The sequence below is a fragment of the Zingiber officinale genome, chromosome 11B, assembly GCF_018446385.1.
Source record: "Zingiber officinale cultivar Zhangliang chromosome 11B, Zo_v1.1, whole genome shotgun sequence".
In the NCBI taxonomy this organism is placed as follows: Eukaryota; Viridiplantae; Streptophyta; class Magnoliopsida; order Zingiberales; family Zingiberaceae; genus Zingiber; species Zingiber officinale.
In genome coordinates this window covers 17,426,696-17,447,374 of record NC_056007.1, presented here as the reverse complement: position 1 = coordinate 17,447,374, position 20,679 = coordinate 17,426,696, and the positions used below count along the sequence as shown (strand labels likewise).

Here is a 20,679-nt window from a genome sequence, read left to right as displayed (position 1 = left end):
TCGTCGGTTCTTGAGAATCGACCCCTGGTTATTACACCAGAGATGTCATGCGCTCACCATCTGTGCTACGTCCTGAGACGTCATTTTGCTCTGAACTTTGACATAATATTGACGTGATATTTCGACAACTATGTTCATTCTCCAAATTCTTATTGGTATATTCCTGTATTATTTATATCATTTTTTCATACTTGTTTTTGAAATGGGATAGTAAACTTATTACCGTTTCTAACTTCTATAAAAGATGAATCTCCATCTTTAGATTTTTATTCAGAGAAATTTTTTTTAATGAATTATTCATTAGAAATGGTCAACAATTACCGACCTTAGACTAGTAATAATAGGATAATGAATTAAGTAAAAATAAATGTGTCTATATAAATGTATCTCTTTATTTATGTTTTCTATTTTTCCCTACTTATCTCTTGAGTGAGTTTATAAAAAAATAAAAGTAAAAAATGACTTACTTTGTTCACCTTCTCTCTAACGGTCGTTATGATCTTACATTTTATTCAATTAAATATTATTAATTTAAATTTAGCGGATAAAAAAAAGGAAATTCAGTTCAAATTTAATAGTTTTAAATATAAAATTAAATATATTTTTAAGCCGGATTAACAATTATTCAACCCGTAGATACGCAATATTCAAATTAAATTCAGCCAAGTGTCAGCTGATCCGCCCCCACATCCCTACCGCTTCAATGTCAAGGGGATGGACTCCACACGCCGTACTCACCTCGGGCTCCACCATCCGTACGGATACACCCAAAAGCCTGCCTCGCACGCCCTCTCTGTCCCTCCCCTCCCATCTCCACAGGCTTCTGCGCACATCATTATACGCTGCACAAACAACGCCACTCGCCACATCTCCCCGCTATTACACCCAAACCCTCCCCTTCTCTCTCCCATCAGGCCCCCACCACCAACACCGTCGTTACCCATGTCTGACATGACTTCTGACCGTGAAGGAGATGCAACTGTTTACCATAAAAAGACTTCCATTGCTCCTTCCGTCTCCTCTTAGGAAAGCATCTTCCCCCTCTCTCTCCCCCTCTTTCTCTCTCTCGTGTTCTCGACAGATGAACTAGAGCATCTGCTCTGGTGGATTCTCGATCCGGTAATATATTTTTTTTAAGAAAAAAAAAACAGTTCGATTTCTCGCCTCAAGAGCAGCACCGGTTTTGTGTGCTTAACTAGGGAATTTTCAGCGCTATTTTTTTGCTAAAAAAGGGAATACACATAGATTTGGTGTTGGATTTTGAGACGGAGTGGTTGGATTTTACAGAGAGAGAGAAAAAAAAGAAAGAAAGAGATCATGGTGAGGGAGAAGATACAGATACGGAAGATCGATAACACGGCGGCGCGGCAGGTGACGTTCTCCAAGCGGCGGCGGGGGCTGTTCAAGAAGGCGGCGGAACTGTCGGTGCTCTGCGATGCTGACGTGGCGCTCATCGTCTTCTCCTCCACCGGCAAGCTCTTCGAGTTCTGCAGCTCCAGGTTGGTTCTTAATCAATTATCAACGACATCGCTTAGATCTACTTCAGATTTCCACTACTTTATATGGAAAAGATCTAAGCAAATTACACTCCGATAGTAGAACATTATGCCCTAAAATACCATAATTTCAGTACGAGTTGAATTGTTAGAAGTTGAAGAAGGTTTGAAGGGATAAGGAGTTGGTGTTACCTATGCATTATATTAGGGTTATGTTCATAATTTCGATCTCCTGGCCGTTTCTTGTCTAACACATAGCGAAAACCGGGAAGCCTCGAGGTATATATAGTGTTAGTTTTGCCTAGTGCACACAATAATTATGCATTTACAGTTTAATTAGTTTACAATATGTACAATGTTATACATGATATATTGTTATCTAAAAGTAATTTGATTGTCCATTTTATTCTAGCATCGAAAGGAAAAACTTAAATATCATTGAGTTACATGTATTTCACATTATCAGTCTACTTATATAAACTTGTTTATGGGCTTGTTGTCTTCTCTAATTCAGCTTGGTTATGTAGGTGCAAGTTGTTTGTGTCTTTAATGGATATATACATCTACACTTTTCTCTAGTTTACTTGAACTTTTCTTTTAGATTTTCATCTTGCTTATATTGTAGGCTATCCAAGATTCATGCAACGTCTTCTCTCAACCAAACCACACTACAAGAATAATATTCTTTTAGGGCACACATGAATGCCCTTATAGTATACTTTTATTGCACACTAAAACTTTAGTGACATTACCGATAAACATCCTATAAAGTGATTTATTTTTAGGCCCTCTTCCTGACATTGTGTAATGTCATTATAAAATATCAATGTTAATTTTAGAAGTGTCTCAATTTAGGGATATAAGGACACTCTAAAATATTAGGAAAGAATCAAGGGCATTTATCTATGCCTTGTTATTATTGTAATAAGGACAAATTTAAATCTCACCTAAACTCATTTATATTGACAATTATAAGTGTCTTATATTAGGTTAATTGGAGAGTTAGAGAAAAAATATTGAGAGAAAATAAATTGATTAGGTTTAGAGATAATATAAGTTTAGAAAGAGAATAATTGATTATGACATTTATAAAATTTGTCATCATTAGATAGTCTAATATGATATTTTATTTTTAGGATTAATAATTTTTAATAAGTGTTGTTAAAAAGTGTTTATAATTATATTATAAAATAAATGTCATTAAGAAAATGTCATAATAGCCACTTATTCTAGTACTAGTGCCATGAGAGATATCTTCATTTATATTTTGGTTGAACAATCGATTGTAGGGTTAGCTTAGCGTCGTCTATTTTAGCAATCAGTGTTTCATTTTCCTCTTCGAAGAATGCATCAGAATTGTCATTAGAAATTATGTCTGGAAATCATTTCTAAGGCTAGCTCATTTGCATCTTTTTCTCTAAGGGAAGTCTCTAAGAATATGCGTGTGACAAGTCCTAACAAGTTTTCATGTGTTTGTTTGCTAAAGTACTTGATCGCCATTAAATGTGTGATGATCACTACTTGAATGACATAAAACCATAAACTTAATTAATAGAATGTTTTTAAAGAGTGTCGATTATGAGTTGATTGCCAAATATAATTAGGGAAAATGTAAACAACTAAAACCTAACTTGTGATCATATCTATTTGTGATTGTTCTAACATTGATTTACTATATATATGTCTAGTGTGAAGAGTGAAGAGGCACACTATCATTAATTATAAAATAGTGTCATGAGTGTGAAATTCACACTCATTTACAAAATAGCCTTTGTAAGATGAAATTTGCCATCGTGGTCTTTGTGCTTGTGAAACAAAAATGTTGATTCGATTGTATGTCGGTAACACTGAGTGTAATTCTTGCACCACTTACCTAGCTCTTTTCGATATTTTTCAATCACAGGCATTTTCTCTAATTTACATAGGCATGATTTTTCATGCATCTCAATTTACTCTCTACAACATTGACATTGAAAAATATTCGATGCAAACCTATCTAGGCAGGGGCGGATCTAGAAATTTTATCGAGGGGGGCAAAGAATTAGATATCACAAATATATATAATAAAAATCATCACATAATAAAATTTGGAAAGCGTGCGTTGGAATTTGGAAGATAAAAAATTTTAATTGATGAAGACTAACAACAAAGGGCATATCTGAAGAAAAATAATTCCTTTTGATTCGGGCATTCGACTACATATTAAGGGGTATTTGGAGGATAGTATATTAATTATAATTAATGTGTAAATGTTTTAAAACATAAAGATATTATAGTAATTTCATATTAAAATATTTAAGGGGGGACAGCTGCCCCCTTGCCCCTTAGTGGAACCGTCGTTGTATCTAGGAATTTAAATTGTGAAACGCACTAGACACACCCTCTTTCAATGTTAGTGCGGCTTGTGATCCAAAATGAAAACTAGAAGCTCCTCATAAGTAACATATGAATACAGTGGCGTCGTCAAGCTCCTTGTAGCATCGATACATGAAACTCTTCGTGAACTCTGTTTGTGAAGGTGGTAGAGCTGGGCCCACTTGCTCTAGAATCTAACCCTCTATTTGGGAGGAGGTGAGGGATGGGGAGGGAAGGGGAACTTTTAACATCGTTTGGGAAGGAGTGAGTTAAGGAGGTGAAGGGGAAGGAAGGGGAAGCGTTAGCCTCAGTGAGGGGAAAAGATGTTGAATTCCTTACACCCCAAATCGGAGTGTAAGGAAGGGAGAGAGAAATCAAAAAAAAAAATTATTCAAATTTTATCCCTATCTTGACAGCGTTGACGCCGACCTTGCCTTTAGTGGGTGAAGCATCGCAGGGTAACGACACCGACTACAGGGGAGAAGGCGACGTCAACGCCAGTGGCTTGCGAAGGGGATGCGCGAATCGGCAGCGGCGACAGCGACAGTGGAGACGACGAAGCAGCAGAACCACGGATAGCGTCGATCAGACGGCGGCTTATGGATGGAACGTGCGAACCGGCGACGGCGGACAGTGGCGACGAGTACGTTGGTGAGGAAACAGGAGCTTCGTTGATCAAGGAAAAAGGGATTGACACAATAATTTTAAATTTTTTATAATTAATTAATTTAAATAATTCCTAACTTAAAATAAATATTTTAATTAAACTTCGGATTGAGGGTAATTTTGTAATTTTATATATTTACCCTTTGTTCCCTTCCCTTTCCTCCCATATAAGGTAATACTTAATTTACCTTCCCTTCCAAATAAGGCGAACCTAAATTCTTTACTTTCCCTCTCTTCCCTTTCCATTAATGAATCTTCCCTCACCCCATTTAAAAGAGGCTAAAGGGTCCAATGAACCTAAGAGCTAACTTTCCTCTTTTTGGTTTTGTAAGTGTATGCACGATGGTAGAAATTATAGATATCTCAACATGCATTAGCAAGCATTGGAGCTTACTGGAAAAATTTATATTGATTTTATTCATTTAATATTTTTCAATTTAGTTACTTATGGGAAAAAAAGAATATAACAACTAGATAATTAATTGAATTAAAAATTGTCATCTAATATAATCGGATACTCAACCCACTTCAATTTGTGTTAAAGCATGTGAAGATGCACCCAAATGTGTTTTCAATTCCCTTTAACTTAACATTTTATATTTATAATGATCTTTTTTTCAATTTTTATTTAAATGCGCATTGAATTTTTACTCCTATAATCTTCTTTCACTTAATTTATTTATTTAATTATAAAAACAAAAGTATAGAAACTAAATAATTAATTGAATTAGAATTTTAGAGCTACAAGGTACAAAATAATAAATATTGTTCAAATTGATTTTGACATATAACATACCAAATTGTGTCGGTATGCCATGATACTCATTGACATAATGACCACAAGTAGCACAAGAGTAACTAGTAAGTATTTTTGAGCGATGATTATCACATGAGTGACAATAGTAACATTATATCAAACATAAAAAATAATAGCAACATAATATAATGTGCAAAATAATGAAAGTAAGTTTTATTGATTTTTTTTTTTAAAAAAAAACATCTCTCATATCTCATAAATACAAAGTACAAACTAGCAATTGCATGGTATATGAATGAAAAGATGAAAGCATCACATAAAATTTCAATCCCAATTGTGGTGATGTTTTAGAATAAAGGATAACAACAATTCATCTTACAACTTGCCTCTAGATAATTTCATAATGGGAATAAAATAAGGATTGTGTTAGGATTAAAAGAATTCACATATATCGACAATAGTATGATTTTGCTCATTTTGGGTCCATGCTCTCATGGATTTATTTTTGGCCTCTATCCAAAATGCCTTGTACTAATGGAGATATTTTCATCTTTTAAATTCATGATCTTTTTTATGTATTTTCAATGTGAGACTTTAATTGTATTCACAACAATCTTTCCCTCAAACAAAGAATCACCGTTACTTTAATGGTTCAGGCCTCTCCTCAAGTATCTGGTCATTTTGACCTTATTCAGCCTTTCGCAAGCTCCCGATTACTATTGACCTACTCTATGTCTCCTCTCAACTTCATTCAAGGTCGCCCCATATGGCATTCGGTCTGGACCATGATTTTAATACCACTTGTTAGGACCAAAAGAATTCATATATCAACACAATAGGATGATATTATCCACTTTGGGCTTAAGCTCTTATGGATTTGTTTTTGGGCTCTACCCAAAATATCTCATACCCATGGAGATATTTTTTATCTTGTAAACTCATAATCTTTTTCATGTTATTTTCAGTGAGACTTTAATTGTATTCCCAACACATTATGATAGGAACAAAGAATAAAGATAAACATAAAATTTCACATCATCGATCTATAATCCACTTACATTAATAACACCTACTCAACACTAACACATAAAGTTGGGTGGATCACATAAATCAACCCAAAGGCTGTCTCGATGAAAAGCCAAAAAGGGTCTTCCATCAAAACCTATAGGCTTAACAATCATAAACCCAAAGCATCTCTAATTGTTAAATCTCTTGTTAGGTAGCATCTAATTATCACAACCCCAAAATATCTCTAAGCTTATTTTGTTGTAACTAATTAGGTATTAGCTACCCTTGAAATCACATGATTCCCAATTAGGAATAGGTAGTCTAATCATCATGTACTCCGTAATATTATTGAAATCACATGATACCCGATTAGACATTAGTGACTTGAAGCATCATTCACCCTGTAATGTTCCTTTAAGGCACATGATACATTGGTTAGATAGCAGCCTTAACCTTCATGTGTCGGGTCATTGGTGCGTATAGCTAGGACACAATATGGTTATTGGGTTAAAATCCCCTTCAGTAAGTCCAAGATGTAGGTAACACACTCCAGATACTATCATTCTCTATGTTAGCATACTTACGATTCATATCACATTCAAGTATGTATACATTTGTATCTTATATGTCGATCTAATGATTCATCACCAAGATAAGAGGTGCAATTCTATTCATGCATTTCAAATAAGAACACCGACTCTAAGCATACACTCCTATAGTATTAAGTAAAATTAACCGATTGAGGATCCAAGATAAATAAGACATAAAACAAGCAATATAACCGAAAAGGTTGAAGAAGAGCTTTCCCAAGTTAGGACTCAAACCAAAGTTCGTCCATCATAATCTTACCAACGTTGAGCAACACATGATCTAACATCTCATTCAATTACCAAAGTACTCCATTTACCCTAAACTCCGATTTTTGTTAATAATTTAATAAGCTTGAACATAAAACAAGATCTAACATCCTTTGGTTTTACATCATCGACTGATCTGAAGATACTCCCTTAAGATTGGACTAATGAAATTGCTCGTGCTTCACCTTGATTGAATTTTGAAAACTAATGCTCTTGTCACTCCCTGGAGATCATGCCCTTCCCTAGGGGGTTGACTCATCCAACTACCTAAACTTGACTTAAGGTCCTTATAGAGGTGATTTACGAAGGAAACTTCATAGAATGTGCCCTAAAATATACTCGAGTCTTCTGTGAAAATTACAACAATGATGTCTATATTGGAAGCAACATTGATAAATAACCACAATAACAAAACAAACACATTATGTATCAAATCAACAATCAATTTTATGAAATCCACAATACTTGCAACCATCAAGATGACACAAAACACTAAGAACATCTAGCAACAATCCCATGTCATGATACACAAATTAGACATTCAAATGGTGAATATGATAAACAAAGTCTCTTCTTGGTCCCCTATTGACAACTATATGCATCCCCCTTGAGCATGGAAGATAATCATGACCATAAGCACAAAGTCTCTTCTTGGTCCCATTCCTTAATCCTCGAAAACCTCCTTTTGGCCAACCCCAATGTCATGGGGCATCATGACCTTTGTTGGGGAAATCGCCTTACTGGCCATCCCACTTGAGACTTATGCTTCCTTCGTTCCATAATTTACCAATTAAGGTCACACCACCTTGAAAATATGTTGTGGGATCGTTGGGTCTCTGATGTCGGATAGGATAACGATTATCCCACTTGTTAACGAGAGGAGAGATTGGAGGAGAAGCTCAAGAAAAGAAAACACTAAAAATAAGGGAAACTCATCGGATTTAACAGAAAAGAAAACTTTGTTAAATAAAAGAGGGATGAATCCTCATACAAATAGACAGATGTTTATATGGACTCTAGACAAAGAAAGGAAAGAAATCCCAATATATAGACCTCAATTCCAATCTTGTAAAGAAAGAAAATAGATCTTTTCAGAAAAAGAAATCTCTTGACAAAAATTTAAATTAATAAAATAGGATGTTGTTATAGACTAATTATGACCCATAATTATCAGGAATACCAAAAATATCCTAAATATCATAAAAATAAAAATTATTAAAAATAATAATAAAATCTTCAGAGACTCAATTGAGAACCTAAACGATGAAATTTGAGCTCAAAAATTGATGATTATGGGTACTCGTAACAAATGTAATTTTTTAATTCTGCATGTGTGGCCACCGATTGAGCCTGATTTCGAGTCCCGAGTTAAAAGTTATGACCATTTGAAGTTCAAGGGATCATGTTAGATCGGACTTGTATCAGTCTCTGACTTGGTTCAAAGTTAGCTAGACTAGTTGCTTACTACAACCATAGTCATGCATCATCTTAGAAGTGAAACAAGACTTTAGTGCTCTCCTACGATTCAAGGATACATACCACACGATGAAAGTTCTATCTCCTCTAGAAGGTACCCAAATTCCCTTTGTATGCATTGCACTTTAAGGATATTAAATAAGAAAGTTCAAACCTTAGTTCTAGCCTCCAATTAAGTGGGCATTAAACCTTCAACTACATCGATGAGATGGTGAGATCGCAAATCAATTATCAAGATCAAGTGTACAATGACCCCAAGGTGATGCTCTAATCCATTAATTAATATTTTCATTACTTTAGATTATTCAATGGATCTTGAAATTTATGAGTTTTACATACTTGAGTTTGATGGTAAAGCCATTATAATATAATTATTATTTTTCATATATTGGGTTCTCTCTCTTTCCTTTCTTTCAAAAAACATATTGCATTCATACATTGATGAACATCATTGTGCTTTTATTTATAAGCAGAGAGGGGACCTGTATATATATGTGTAACTTTTTAATTTTATGTGTCCATCATGCATCAACTATAATAATAATTATCATTATTCATATTAGTTATAATATCATAATAATTATTATTGTATATATAGATGGATGGGCCATTTTTTTTATCTACTTATGAAATAGTAAGTTCTCATTTATGAAGTTATATGTTTTAAGTTTCATTTTATTTTTAGGCCAGTTATTTAGTCGCCAAAATGACAACTATCTAACATTCTCCCACTTGACCTAAAATTTTGATGAGACTAAAATTTAAACATAAGCATGATGCATTATAATTTCAAGCATCAAAAACACATTATCCCAAGACACTATAATTACTTCAGCATAATAGAACACTAAATGTGGATTATAGCAGTCCTTCTATATAACATAAACACAAGTATAATACTATATTAGGCCTATAAATGACACGTAATTTCATAATGGTCCATTTAATGTTTCTAGGTAATTAATGTTATAACACATAACAAAATAATGTGCACATCATAACTAGAGACTGAATATTAGAAATTACATAAGTGAGCTCAGATTGCCAACTTTAATACATCTTTTGCTTCATTAATTTAAAAGGACAATCAAGATCCATTCTATGTACATGTTCCTTAATAATCTCCTTCTTAATGGTATGTTCTTGCATAGTCTGTGGTCCATCAAACTTTATGGTGATAAGTTGTGTCATTAATGTACAAGCAAGTGACTTATCGGTAGAACGAAAACATTCTTCCATAAACATTAAATATTCCTTTGCATTTTCAGTGTGTGTAGTGGTCCTAATGTTGTTTGCATTAGATCATTCACATGCTTTACATTTGGACTTCTCTTCCTCACTACTTAAATCATTAATAACAGTGGATTTTTCCTTTGGTAGTGATGGAGCACACCTAAATGGAAGTTGACTTGCTCACTGCATTCAAAAAAAGTTCAAACCATTAAATATGGTAATAGAGAAATTTGTGAAGGAAGAGAAATTGCTATAAATGAGACACATTCAAATAAAACATTAGAATATATTGTAATACACCTTTGGACCAATATTACAATATACTATCAAAATTAAATGCTTCATAAAGTTATTAAGAAATTAAAATCATTAGATAAACAAAATATATTTGATTCAAGAATTTCAATTTCTTTGATTCTAATTATAAAAATTAATTTTTCTTTGGGAGAACCTATAATTTTTCTGTTGAATGAAAGTCATTTATTCATTATTGCATGGTTGTTGTTGATGAATAAATAACTATTTTATGCACCATATTTAATTATTCTAGTGTGGTCACTTTCTTGATCACAAACTATCTTAATTGAAATAAATTCATGAAGTCATGCATATATATTATAATCATCAACTAAATTTATAAAGAACAATAAACTAATGATATATAAATATATATTATATCAATTAATGATATTAGATGCCATTAATTGTTTTATTAATTTGTAATGCATGATAACAAATTCAAAAATTAAAACTCATATATTTTGTAATGTTGCTCTACTACCACATCTTAATCAATATTTTCATTACTTACGATTATTCAATTTTCATGAGTTTGATAATGAAGCCATTGTAATACAATTATTATTTTGTATATATTGTTTTCTCTCTTCTTTCTTTTCTTTCAAAAAATACATTTCATTCATACATTAATAGACCTTATTGTGCTTTAATTTATTTATAGGCAAAGAGAGTATTTGTATATATGTATAACTCGATTTTGTGAGTCCATCATGCATCGGTTGTAATAATAATTATTATTCATATTGATTATAATAATAATTATTATTATGTATATGGATGGATGAGTAATTTTTTATTCGACAACTTCTTATTGTTTATGAAGTTACTTATGAAATAGTAACTTCTCATTTATGAAGTTATATGTTTTAAGTTTCATTTTATTTTTAGGTTAGTTATTTAGTTGCAAAAACTGCAACTATCTAACATCAGATAGTATGGAGCTCAGTGTAACCCAATTTCAGTTGTAGGGAGATCCCAATTGTTAGTGTCATTGTGCTGTCTCAAACAAATTTATTATTCAACAGATAGTATGGAGCTCAAATCTAACCTACTTTTAGCTGACCCGGCCACCAGAAATTGGCAAAAGCAATTAGACACATCCTATCTGCTACTTCTTTGAGAACCAATAATACACCGATTGTCTTCTTGAACTCTTCGATCAATAGGAGTGCTAGTGTTTCTCTTCTCTTTTCAATTGTGATAGTCGATACAAGAAAGTTTCAGACTTCGAATCCAACAATTTTATTTCCTCATTGGTTTTGCAGCATGAAGCAGATCCTTGAGAAGCATAGCACACACTCGAAGAACCTTGATAAGCAAGACCAACTCTCCCTCGACTTAAACGTAAGCTAGCAATTGTCGCGCAATTTTAAGAATCAAAATTTCAAGATTTAAAGGAAAAAATAAATTTCATACATCCTCTTTCATTGTTTTTTTTTTTCCTTTTTGCTCAGTTGGACAATAAGTATGCAAATCTGAATAAACAAGTTACAGAAGCAAGCCTCCAACTAAGGTTCTCACTTTAGATTATGCGAGATTTTTTTATTATTCTTCTTATTTATTTAGTATGAACTGCTCTTCCTTAATTAATAAATATTCATGAGGGTAGGCAGATGAGAGGGGAGGCACTTGAAAGTCTTAGTGTCGAAGAGCTACAGCAGTTAGAGAAAAAACTTGAAGCCGGATTAAGTCGAGTGTTAGAAAGAAAGGTAGAGTACTTAGTTTGCTTAATTGATTCTTAATTAATCAAGTCGTAAGCCAATTATCGATATTTCTTTAATGTTAATTTTTCAGGATGCAAACTTCATGGAGCAAATTAATAGTCTTCAGGAGAAGGTCAAGAGATGTCAAGGGTTCTTGCTACTTCAAGACAGTTCAATATCACTGCAAATGATTTTTATTATCTAATCCTTTTATGAATTTATGATTTGAAAGATTCACAGTGATATTGATTCATTTGTTGTATCGAGAATATCGATCAAGCTAGATGAAGGGGAACTAACTTAATTTTCATTTGCAGGCGCTACGGCTGGCAGAAGAAAACTTGAGGCTTAGCCAAAATGTAAGATGAGTTGTTTGATCACAAGTTGAATTTGCAAGATGAGTTGCATATATGTGAATGAATTGCAGGTTTCGGGCATGACAAACACAGGAAAGGAGCAGGCGACAATGGATAGAGAGAATGTGGTTAATGAAGATGGGCAGACCTCTGAATCTGTGACTAATGCTTCTTCGCACTCCGGAGGTCCCCCAGAATGCGATGATAGTTCAGACACATCTCTCAAGCTCGGGTAGATATAACTTAACCAAACACAATGCTCGATTCAAATGATCACTTCGATTGGGTTGCGCTACAAACTAATTGCTGTGTTGTTGTGGCATGTATAGGCTGCCTTACTGCTAGTTGGAAGGAATATTACGAGAAGCTGTTGATGGAAGAGAAGGATCTACCTGCTTTGGATAGCAGCAAATGTAGCTGTGAGTCGGTAGCATATAAAAGTTGTACAAATAATGAGGTGTGTTAGGAATAAGGATTGAAGTGATGCATGCCACTCATGCTCATGTTCCTCTGGACTCTTGAACTGATGTGTGTCGTCATGGTGTGTCTCACCACCACATTAGTATGTTTATCAATCTGCTTGTATTGTGAAGGAGATGATCAAACTTAGAATCATTTAGAAAAATGCATGTTACTTTGCATATTTACGATACAGATAATGTATAACTCATCACTGCCTTCATGTTAAGAAATTCTTTGTGATTGATACGAGGAGTCTTTATCAAGAGAACCAGTATCATGTAAGCATGAAATAAAACATGGCAAACCATCAATCAAGAGGGAGCCAGTATAACCACCAACTGGCTCAATTTGAATGGAAAAAACTGATCACTACTGATGGCAGCAGCACACAAGGATAAGTTATGTGTTGTAATCATCTAAACCGAGATCCCTCAATGCGGCAGTTGCAGCATCCTTGCAGCTCGCATGGCTTACCTTAGCCTTCCTTACGAGCTTCTCAATTCCATTACTGAGAAGAATTATCCTGCAGAAGCCAAATAATGAGCACAGAGACAGGCTTTTATATCTAAATTGTAAACCATATCAAAAATATAGTAGGAAACCACAACAATTATAAGGTTATATTGTTCATAGTGTATTGTTAACCAAAGATCGTTGCCATAGATATGCATATATCAGAAAGGATGCCTAATGTTGGCAACATTTTGCAATACCAACAATCAGCGATTGCACTTTGAGAAAGGTATATAAGCTGTTGTGGCTTAGATATGTTAGAAAAGCATTTCATAAACAACTTAAACCAAGATGAACAAAATACGAATAACGTGATGAGACAGATAATAATATGTAATAATAGATGCTGGAGAGCAACTTGATCTGGCTAAAAAAATAAGAAGGTTCAGCAATGTTAGCTGATGTTGATGGATTTTTTTTTTTTTATATCATTTTCATAATTTCTGAGTCAACTATAATATTATCTTTTCTTTAGGGGTCACAGAGGATATATACCTGTTTTCTGGGTTCCTAACTACAAGATTTCGAATCATAAAGCAAGCTTGTCTTTGCAGCTGATATGAAGTTGGAAACTTCTGCATTGCATGAAGAACAAAGTCTGCTACACCAGCTTCAACTGCACTGGCAGCATTTTCTGGTGATCTCAGAGAAAGAACAGTGATAATAGACATAATCTGCAGAGTAAAATATTAATGGGAAACAATATCCATGACGATTATACACAAAATAGTAAATAATCACCAATCTAGTTGAATACCTCTTGTAAAACTAATGGATCTTCAGAAAACCTGGATGACAGCTTCATAAGACAGTTCAGACCACCCTTCTCAACAATTAAAGTCTTGTTTGTATCACTACCTGCTAGCTTCAGACGAAGTAAAAGATGTAAGGATTAATTCCAATGCTGGTCAAATGTATCCTTAAAACTGTAATCCTAAGCACAAAATGCAGCAAACCTTGGACAGCAAAGAACAGCAAACTCTAGCTATGGCTTTGTTGTTCTGTTCAGTGCTTTGATCCAAACACTGGAGAATTGCATCAATACCACCACTTTCAGATATAGATTTGCATATCTCATCCTGTGATGAAAGGAGGAAAATCATGAGAAAAATTATTATTGGAAAATAACGTCAGAAGTGAAGATTCTACTGCCATCAGTGTGTTGGCAAAATAATACATTATCAATTGATGATAGTGTTTGGATGAATACATAAATAAATAAAAAAAAATCAGATTTCTAATGTTCATACTTCATACATGCAAGGATACATTTGTGAAGGACCAGAGAATCACACAGGAAGGCTAATCATTCAAAAATGATCTACTGAATCATTGAACTCACATTTACAGCAACGGCCTTCAATGCAATACATGCTGAAGCTAGGATAGGTGAACTTAAGCCATCACAAAGTGCTTTGACAAGAGCATCTGCAATACCAAGTTTTGCAAATCTTCGAGCATATCCATATACCTGGTTAAACATCAGCATATCAAGAATTCATCGAACATATAATGCCTCTAAAGTACAACAGCCTTCAGACTTTGTATTCCAGAATGTTATTTACCACGTTGTTTCAAACAGTTAAGAAAGTATAGCATCAACCGACACAATCTTAAATTTTGAGGTATCCAGCAAAACTATAACAAATTCATTCTCTTCTGTTGAGAATTAGAACATTCATCCATCAGCTTTCATGGGGTTGGCATCAGCATAAATGGACTTTTGCCAAACAATTTTATTGCCTAGCATAACATGAAAGCCACTTTTAAAGAATAAAATACAATTGAATTCAGTGCTTTTTTGGTTCTTCTGCCTTCTGCATATTATAACAGAATTTTCCTAAGATATGAAAGCTATAAAAGAATGAATATATATATATATATATATATATATATATATATATATATATATATATGTAAATGAAGTTCAAAGATAACATTCCAGATATACGCCATAAGGATTGAAGTTATTGCTTTAATACAAGCTGCTGCAGCTGCCAGAGATTATACACTTCTATGTTGTCATGCTTTAGAGCGAGACAATTTCAGTTGGTCTGCCACCATTGGAAAGTATTTCACCATGTTTAGTTAAAGGAATGGAATTGGCCAACACTAATGTCAGACTAACAGTTGTGAGCCCTTCCGCTTGACAGTGGTATGCATATGCAAATGGACCAGCACACACAAAGGAGACAGCGCGCACAAGAGGAAGCACACGCAGATGAAGCAATGGGTGCAGGCAGGCCAATTCACCTAGTGCATCGGCATGAACATCAAGCCAAGGAGCATAGGCGCACACATGCAGACCAACAGGAAGTTGGGCAGTTGCTAGTTGCAATTGCCAGTGGTTGTGGCCAATTGCAAGTGGTTGGTGTAGCCGAACTCTCCTTACCTTTATAAAAAGGGCAGTATGCACATTGTATGTACCAAATTTTTGCACAAGTAATGGAACTTTGCTTCCACTGTAATCTTGATGTTGGTCCTATGCAGGTGTGAGGGAAAAATAGGTTGACTTGAGCCTATCACAAAGTTGCATGGACACTGAACTTTGTATAATTTTGCCAAACAATTCCAGCCCCATGACAAGTGGCACCAAAGTCATGTCTGATCAAACAAAAGTGAGCAGTGATCTTGCTCTTCCAGGTCAGACTTGGAAGATGGTAGGTTCGCTTCCCTTGGCAACTGGCTATCTGGTATGGAGATGGTTTCGGCTGAGATTCAAGGAGACACAGAGGATGTTGTGGTAGGAAGTGCAACTGCAAATGAGTCTTGGTGCGAGGCATTGTGTGAGGATATAGAGACAACTTTCAATAAGTCATTCACGAGATAAGGAGGTGACTTCATGGCACGGAAATCATGATGACTGTTTTAGGCGCAAAGAATGACACGTCACGAGAACAATCGCAGAGCGATAACAGTCCTGTCTGTGGCTAGGCTCAGCAATGGGGCGTCGAGTGAAGCAACATTAGATGTGTTAAAGCCAAAAGAGTATAAGGGCTCATGTGCATCCAATGACATTGAGAACTAGCGCTATGGTCAATTGACAACAATTTTTGCTCAATGGATGTGCATGATCCAAAGTGCATGAAGGTTGTGTATGTATCTCAGTGACACCATCTTGTGGAGAACAGACAAACGACCACAATAGAGAACCTATCCACACATGGGCAAAGTTTGAGAACGAATTGTAGGCTCAATTTTGCTGAGAGTATGCATACAACAAAGCTCTTGCCAAGATGGTAAGAATGGAGCACAAGGTAGACTTGCACTCCTACATGCGCAACTTCTCAGAGCTCATGCTACAAATTCCAAGCATGAGTAGGAATCACTTTTTTGGTTCATCAACAAACTACGTCCATGGACATGGTTGGAACTAGCAGTGTGGTGTGCAGAATCTTGTGTATTGCATGTCCAATGCAGAGCTGTTGTTGAATTCTGCATGAAGCATAATGAGCCAAAAGAGAAAGTAGCAATGTGCAACAAGGGTCTACACCATAGTCCTATTTTAATCTCCATGCCATGGGCATGTCCATGGGTACCTCTCTTCACTCAACTCTATGAGCCAAACCTTTTCACTTGACTCTATATTTAGTCCCAACTGCCAGGAATACGTTAGACTTGCCTATATCTACTAGGGCTTCTGTTTACCTGCTTGTAACTTTCACATCAACGAACATGAGTGCATGTCGTGATTCCTCCTACGTCTAAAAAGCCTCAAGAAGTTGTATTAGAACTCATAATCATTCCCATATTGAATACTCATATCTGAGTGCATGAAACAGAGATGACGACAATCACTACGCCCTGTAAATGCCCTTCACTGGGAAATCTTGTTGCCCTTGTGAAAGGGGCGAAACCAACATAAGAAGTGCGACAAATGGGCATAGTTCGACTTCTTGAGGCCATTTAGACACAGGAAGAACCACGACATACACTCATGTTTGTTGATGTGAAGGTTACAAGTAGGCAAATGGCCACCCATCTAATGTGTGAATTTTAGGGTACGTTTGGTACACGCGTTTTCCATTTTCATTTTCTGGAAAACGTGCGTTTTCTAGAAAACAGAAAACGACATTTTATCATTTTCTGTTTTTCTAGAAAACGCTAGCTATTTTTTTAGAAAACAAGCACGAAAAACGCAAACCAAATATCATTTTTCAGAAAACGCGCGTTTTCCAGAAAATGCAAATGGAAAATACGCGTACCAAACGCACCCTTAAAATTTTAAAATACCAAATTAAAAACTGAATTTTCAACTTAGGATGTACATTACATGGTTTTGGTGCAACAACCAATCATAAATTACATCTTTGTAAGTGCACAATGCTAGACATATAGACTATAGTAGACAGGAAAAAACCATAATAAACAATTTGAGGATCGATTAGGCTATGATTATTACAAACGGAAGGGGAAAAGTGTGAATTGTTCGTATTCAATGTGGATGGGTAAGAATTAAACAAAAATTTAAGATTTTCCTTTATTGAGGATGTGTCAGTTAATTAATATCGAGTCTAATGGTTCTGAAACTGAATAATTTAATGCTCAACTATATTAATCACATGAATTTTCATATCAGAGTATGTTTAAGAATGCAAAAAGTTGGTAATTACTGATTAGAGGAGAATCTTAAGAAGACCATCATACTTATATTTGCAATGAAAAGTTGGTATAATGAAATAGATCATTTGATCTGCAATAAATCAATGAAGTAAATAGGCTTACCTGAGATGCCAAAACACGAGTGTCATCTGGAGTCAAAAGGACACGTATAGCATCATATAAACTGTATAGTGTGTCTTTAGGCTGTTCTTTAAGTATTTGCAGAATAAGCTCATCTATTTTCAATTCCATGAATGATTCTTTTAGAATTTCATCATTTGTTGAGGCTGCCACGACAACAGAAAAGCTACTATCCAAGATGACAGGATTTTTCCTGTTTCCACTCAGGATATCAGCAACAACTTTTGGCCCTCCATTTTGCTGAAAAATTTCTCTACTTTGTGCGTCTGTAGGACAAGTAGCATGTCAAAGTTTGAAAAGACACAATGAATTTATTACATGGTTTCATATTGCAGACATCAGTATGCCTGTTAGTATAGAAGAAACATAGTCAAATCAACATATAAAGAAAATTCTTATACTGTATCCAAGCATTCCAAATTCACTGGCCATTAGATCTAAGGATGGGAACAAACAGACGATCTTTTCTAAGAAAACATAAAAATGGAGCAAATATCATGATAACATGCAAGGTCCAACTCGTTTGGAGTTATGGCTTCTCTTGAAAGTTATTCGTTCCTAGTTAGGTATGAACTATATCTGATGACTTATTTAGAATCAGGAATCATTTGCACATGAAAATAAGGAGCCATAGCTCATAAACATTTGCCTTGGCTTAGAAAACAAGCAGAGCATACCATGAAGAATGGAACTCAATGCTTTCATAGCCAACACAAGAGTTGTCTCAAATTGTACATCAAAAGAGGAACATATTCTGGTGAGGAGCTCCACCCCTCCATTCCTTGATGCAATTGTTGCATTTTCTGTTCCCTCCACTGAGCATAAACCATAAAATTTGTTAAGCAGTTCAACTATTTCTTCCACCTCTGCATTATCCTTTGATGTATTTGATGTAGAAAAAGCTACATCTTTTAGCTTGTCTAAAGTCTGGATGAGAGGATTATCCCTTGTGCTACTTACTCCAGGAATGCATTTGATAATTCCTGGAAATAAATATACAGAATTAAGCATAAATCAGATACACTGTAAGCAATAGTCTAAGCTAATTTAAATTAAAACCCAAACATGGGATAACTAGTCCAAAAAAATTTAAACTAGTTTGAAATCACAGTTTCCTTGCTTAATTTTTTGTTAAGTAAAGTTGGACAACTTAATCTACACTAGTAGAAAAATAAGAAAGGAGGTAAAATTTTGCACCTTCACCTCTCTAAAAATGCCACGATAAAACTGCGATGGTAACAGAAATAGCACATAAGAAAACCAGATTCATTCTCTTCAGATGGACTGTGCCAACTGTTTTCATCGAGTTGAATTCAAATCTACATCGTGTGATTTCGTTAGATCCCACTAAAGTAGCTTAGAAAATACCAATTTGTTAGGGCTACAGCCGATGACATCTGACTCTCATCAATATTTATTCACGCAAGGGTCAAGGCGGAGATTTAATAGGATCACACAAGATCCATTTTCGAAGGACGGCCAGAAGGAGGACAAACCGGAGAGATCGACGCCCTGAAGAGTTAGGGTCTGGAGGGCGTCCTCGAGGGCCTCCTCGGGGTCCATTCCGAGGTCATCCATGTTCTCCGCCACCAGGGCTTCGAAGGCTTCTTGGGAGATAGTGCGGCCGCCGGCGGAAGGCCCCATAGCCACTCGCTCCTTCTTCGCCTATCCACGTACTCGCTCGCAGCCGCCGTTCACACTTGCCGCAGCCGAAGCAGCACCAAGGGGATGCGCGTGGGAGATAATTGATACAAAGCCAGGAAGTAACTTAGCATTAATCCCGTACCATTTTCTTAATGGAATCAAATTGTTGTTTATTCTCGGATATATTTGAGTTCGCAATGCATAGGTGTATGAGTTCGCAATCCATATGTGCATGGATGTTTCGAGAAAAATATCTCATTATTTTTTTTAATAGTAGTACGTGATTTTTTTTTTTTCATATTGATTTTGAGATGAATTGATGGAGATATTAAGGACGAACGTATTTACTTTTTGTCATCATAGATATTTGATACAATAAATCTCAGATCAATTCGAGTAGGAAAATATCTCGGATGTCATCACTCGTATTAAATGCTTCCATAATTTATCTCTTCTTCTTAGAGTGTATGAATTTGTTCCAAAGAAATCGTTAAAATATCAACTTCATCTTTATTGAACCGGACTGATCACTTCTTCTGAATCAATGAAGGGTATAAATACCTAAATATCTAGGTTTTTCTATTGGATATATTTGATTTTGAGATCGATTTTAATTTTATATATGACTCAGGTGTCAAGATTTGTCCGACTACTTAGTAATTAGTCGGTCTTCCAGTATTTCATTTATATATAACTTACACATATTAATCTGATCTTCCACTATTTCATTTATTGGATAAATCTAAAATATAACTTACACACACTAATCTCTACAATATTCGCTTATGTTGAAATTCAAATTTTGATTCTCGTATATATCTCCCTTGCCATTTTATCAATGAGGCCAATTTTGGCAATTTGAGTATTTTTTTTTAAATGTGTTTTTTTATCGGCGATTTACCAAATCACGTAGCTAGTTTTGCAAAATATCCAAATCACGTATGCATTTTAGAAATGCCTAAATTGCGTAGGCTTTCCTAGTGAAATTCCCATTTTACCCTTGACATACTGACATGTGTTTGAAATAGAAATTAAATGGGAGTACGAGGCATATCATCGAACCACTTATTTTCACGTAAAAAAAATCCTGACAGCTCCTTGCTCCCGTTT

At 35.0% G+C, this 20,679-nt stretch overlaps 2 protein-coding genes across 2 annotated transcripts; one reads left to right on the top strand and one right to left on the bottom strand.

Moving 5' to 3' along the window:
- The first annotated feature begins 958 nt into the window (after window positions 1–958).
- LOC122033550 (MADS-box protein JOINTLESS-like) lies at window positions 959–12,895 on the top strand. Its single transcript, XM_042592590.1, has 9 exons — window positions 959–1,119; window positions 1,288–1,499; window positions 11,414–11,492; window positions 11,603–11,661; window positions 11,758–11,857; window positions 11,943–11,984; window positions 12,169–12,210; window positions 12,279–12,439; window positions 12,537–12,895. Exons 2-9 carry the CDS (start codon window positions 1,318–1,320, stop codon window positions 12,550–12,552), a joined length of 681 nt encoding a protein of 226 aa, XP_042448524.1. The 5' UTR covers window positions 959–1,119; window positions 1,288–1,317; the 3' UTR covers window positions 12,553–12,895.
- On the bottom strand, window positions 12,886–19,725 carry LOC122033549 (armadillo repeat-containing protein 6-like). The gene is made up of 8 exons (XM_042592589.1): window positions 19,422–19,725; window positions 18,603–18,908; window positions 17,908–18,191; window positions 14,525–14,653; window positions 14,139–14,261; window positions 13,940–14,047; window positions 13,678–13,856; window positions 12,886–13,192 (listed from the first exon to the last, which is right to left on the bottom strand). The coding sequence occupies exons 1-8, from the start codon at window positions 19,567–19,569 to the stop codon at window positions 13,069–13,071; spliced, it is 1,401 nt and encodes a 466-aa protein (XP_042448523.1). The 5' UTR covers window positions 19,570–19,725; the 3' UTR covers window positions 12,886–13,068.
- Window positions 19,726–20,679: the final 954 nt, after the last annotated feature.

Coding starts and splice junctions, on each gene's coding strand:
- LOC122033550 (XM_042592590.1), top strand. CDS start 1,318: ATGGTGAGGGAGAAGATACAGATACGGAAGATCGATAACACGGCGGCG. Junction 11,662..11,757: donor GAAGCAAGCCTCCAACTAAG/GTTCTCACTTTA, acceptor TCATGAGGGTAG/GCAGATGAGAGGGGAGGCAC. Junction 11,858..11,942: donor GTCGAGTGTTAGAAAGAAAG/GTAGAGTACTTA, acceptor TTAATTTTTCAG/GATGCAAACTTCATGGAGCA.
- LOC122033549 (XM_042592589.1), bottom strand. CDS start 19,569: ATGGGGCCTTCCGCCGGCGGCCGCACTATCTCCCAAGAAGCCTTCGAA. Junction 18,909..19,421: donor TCAGGGCGTCGATCTCTCCG/GTTTGTCCTCCT, acceptor ATTTATTTCCAG/GAATTATCAAATGCATTCCT. Junction 14,654..17,907: donor CTCGTGTTTTGGCATCTCAG/GTAAGCCTATTT, acceptor ATGTTTAACCAG/GTATATGGATATGCTCGAAG.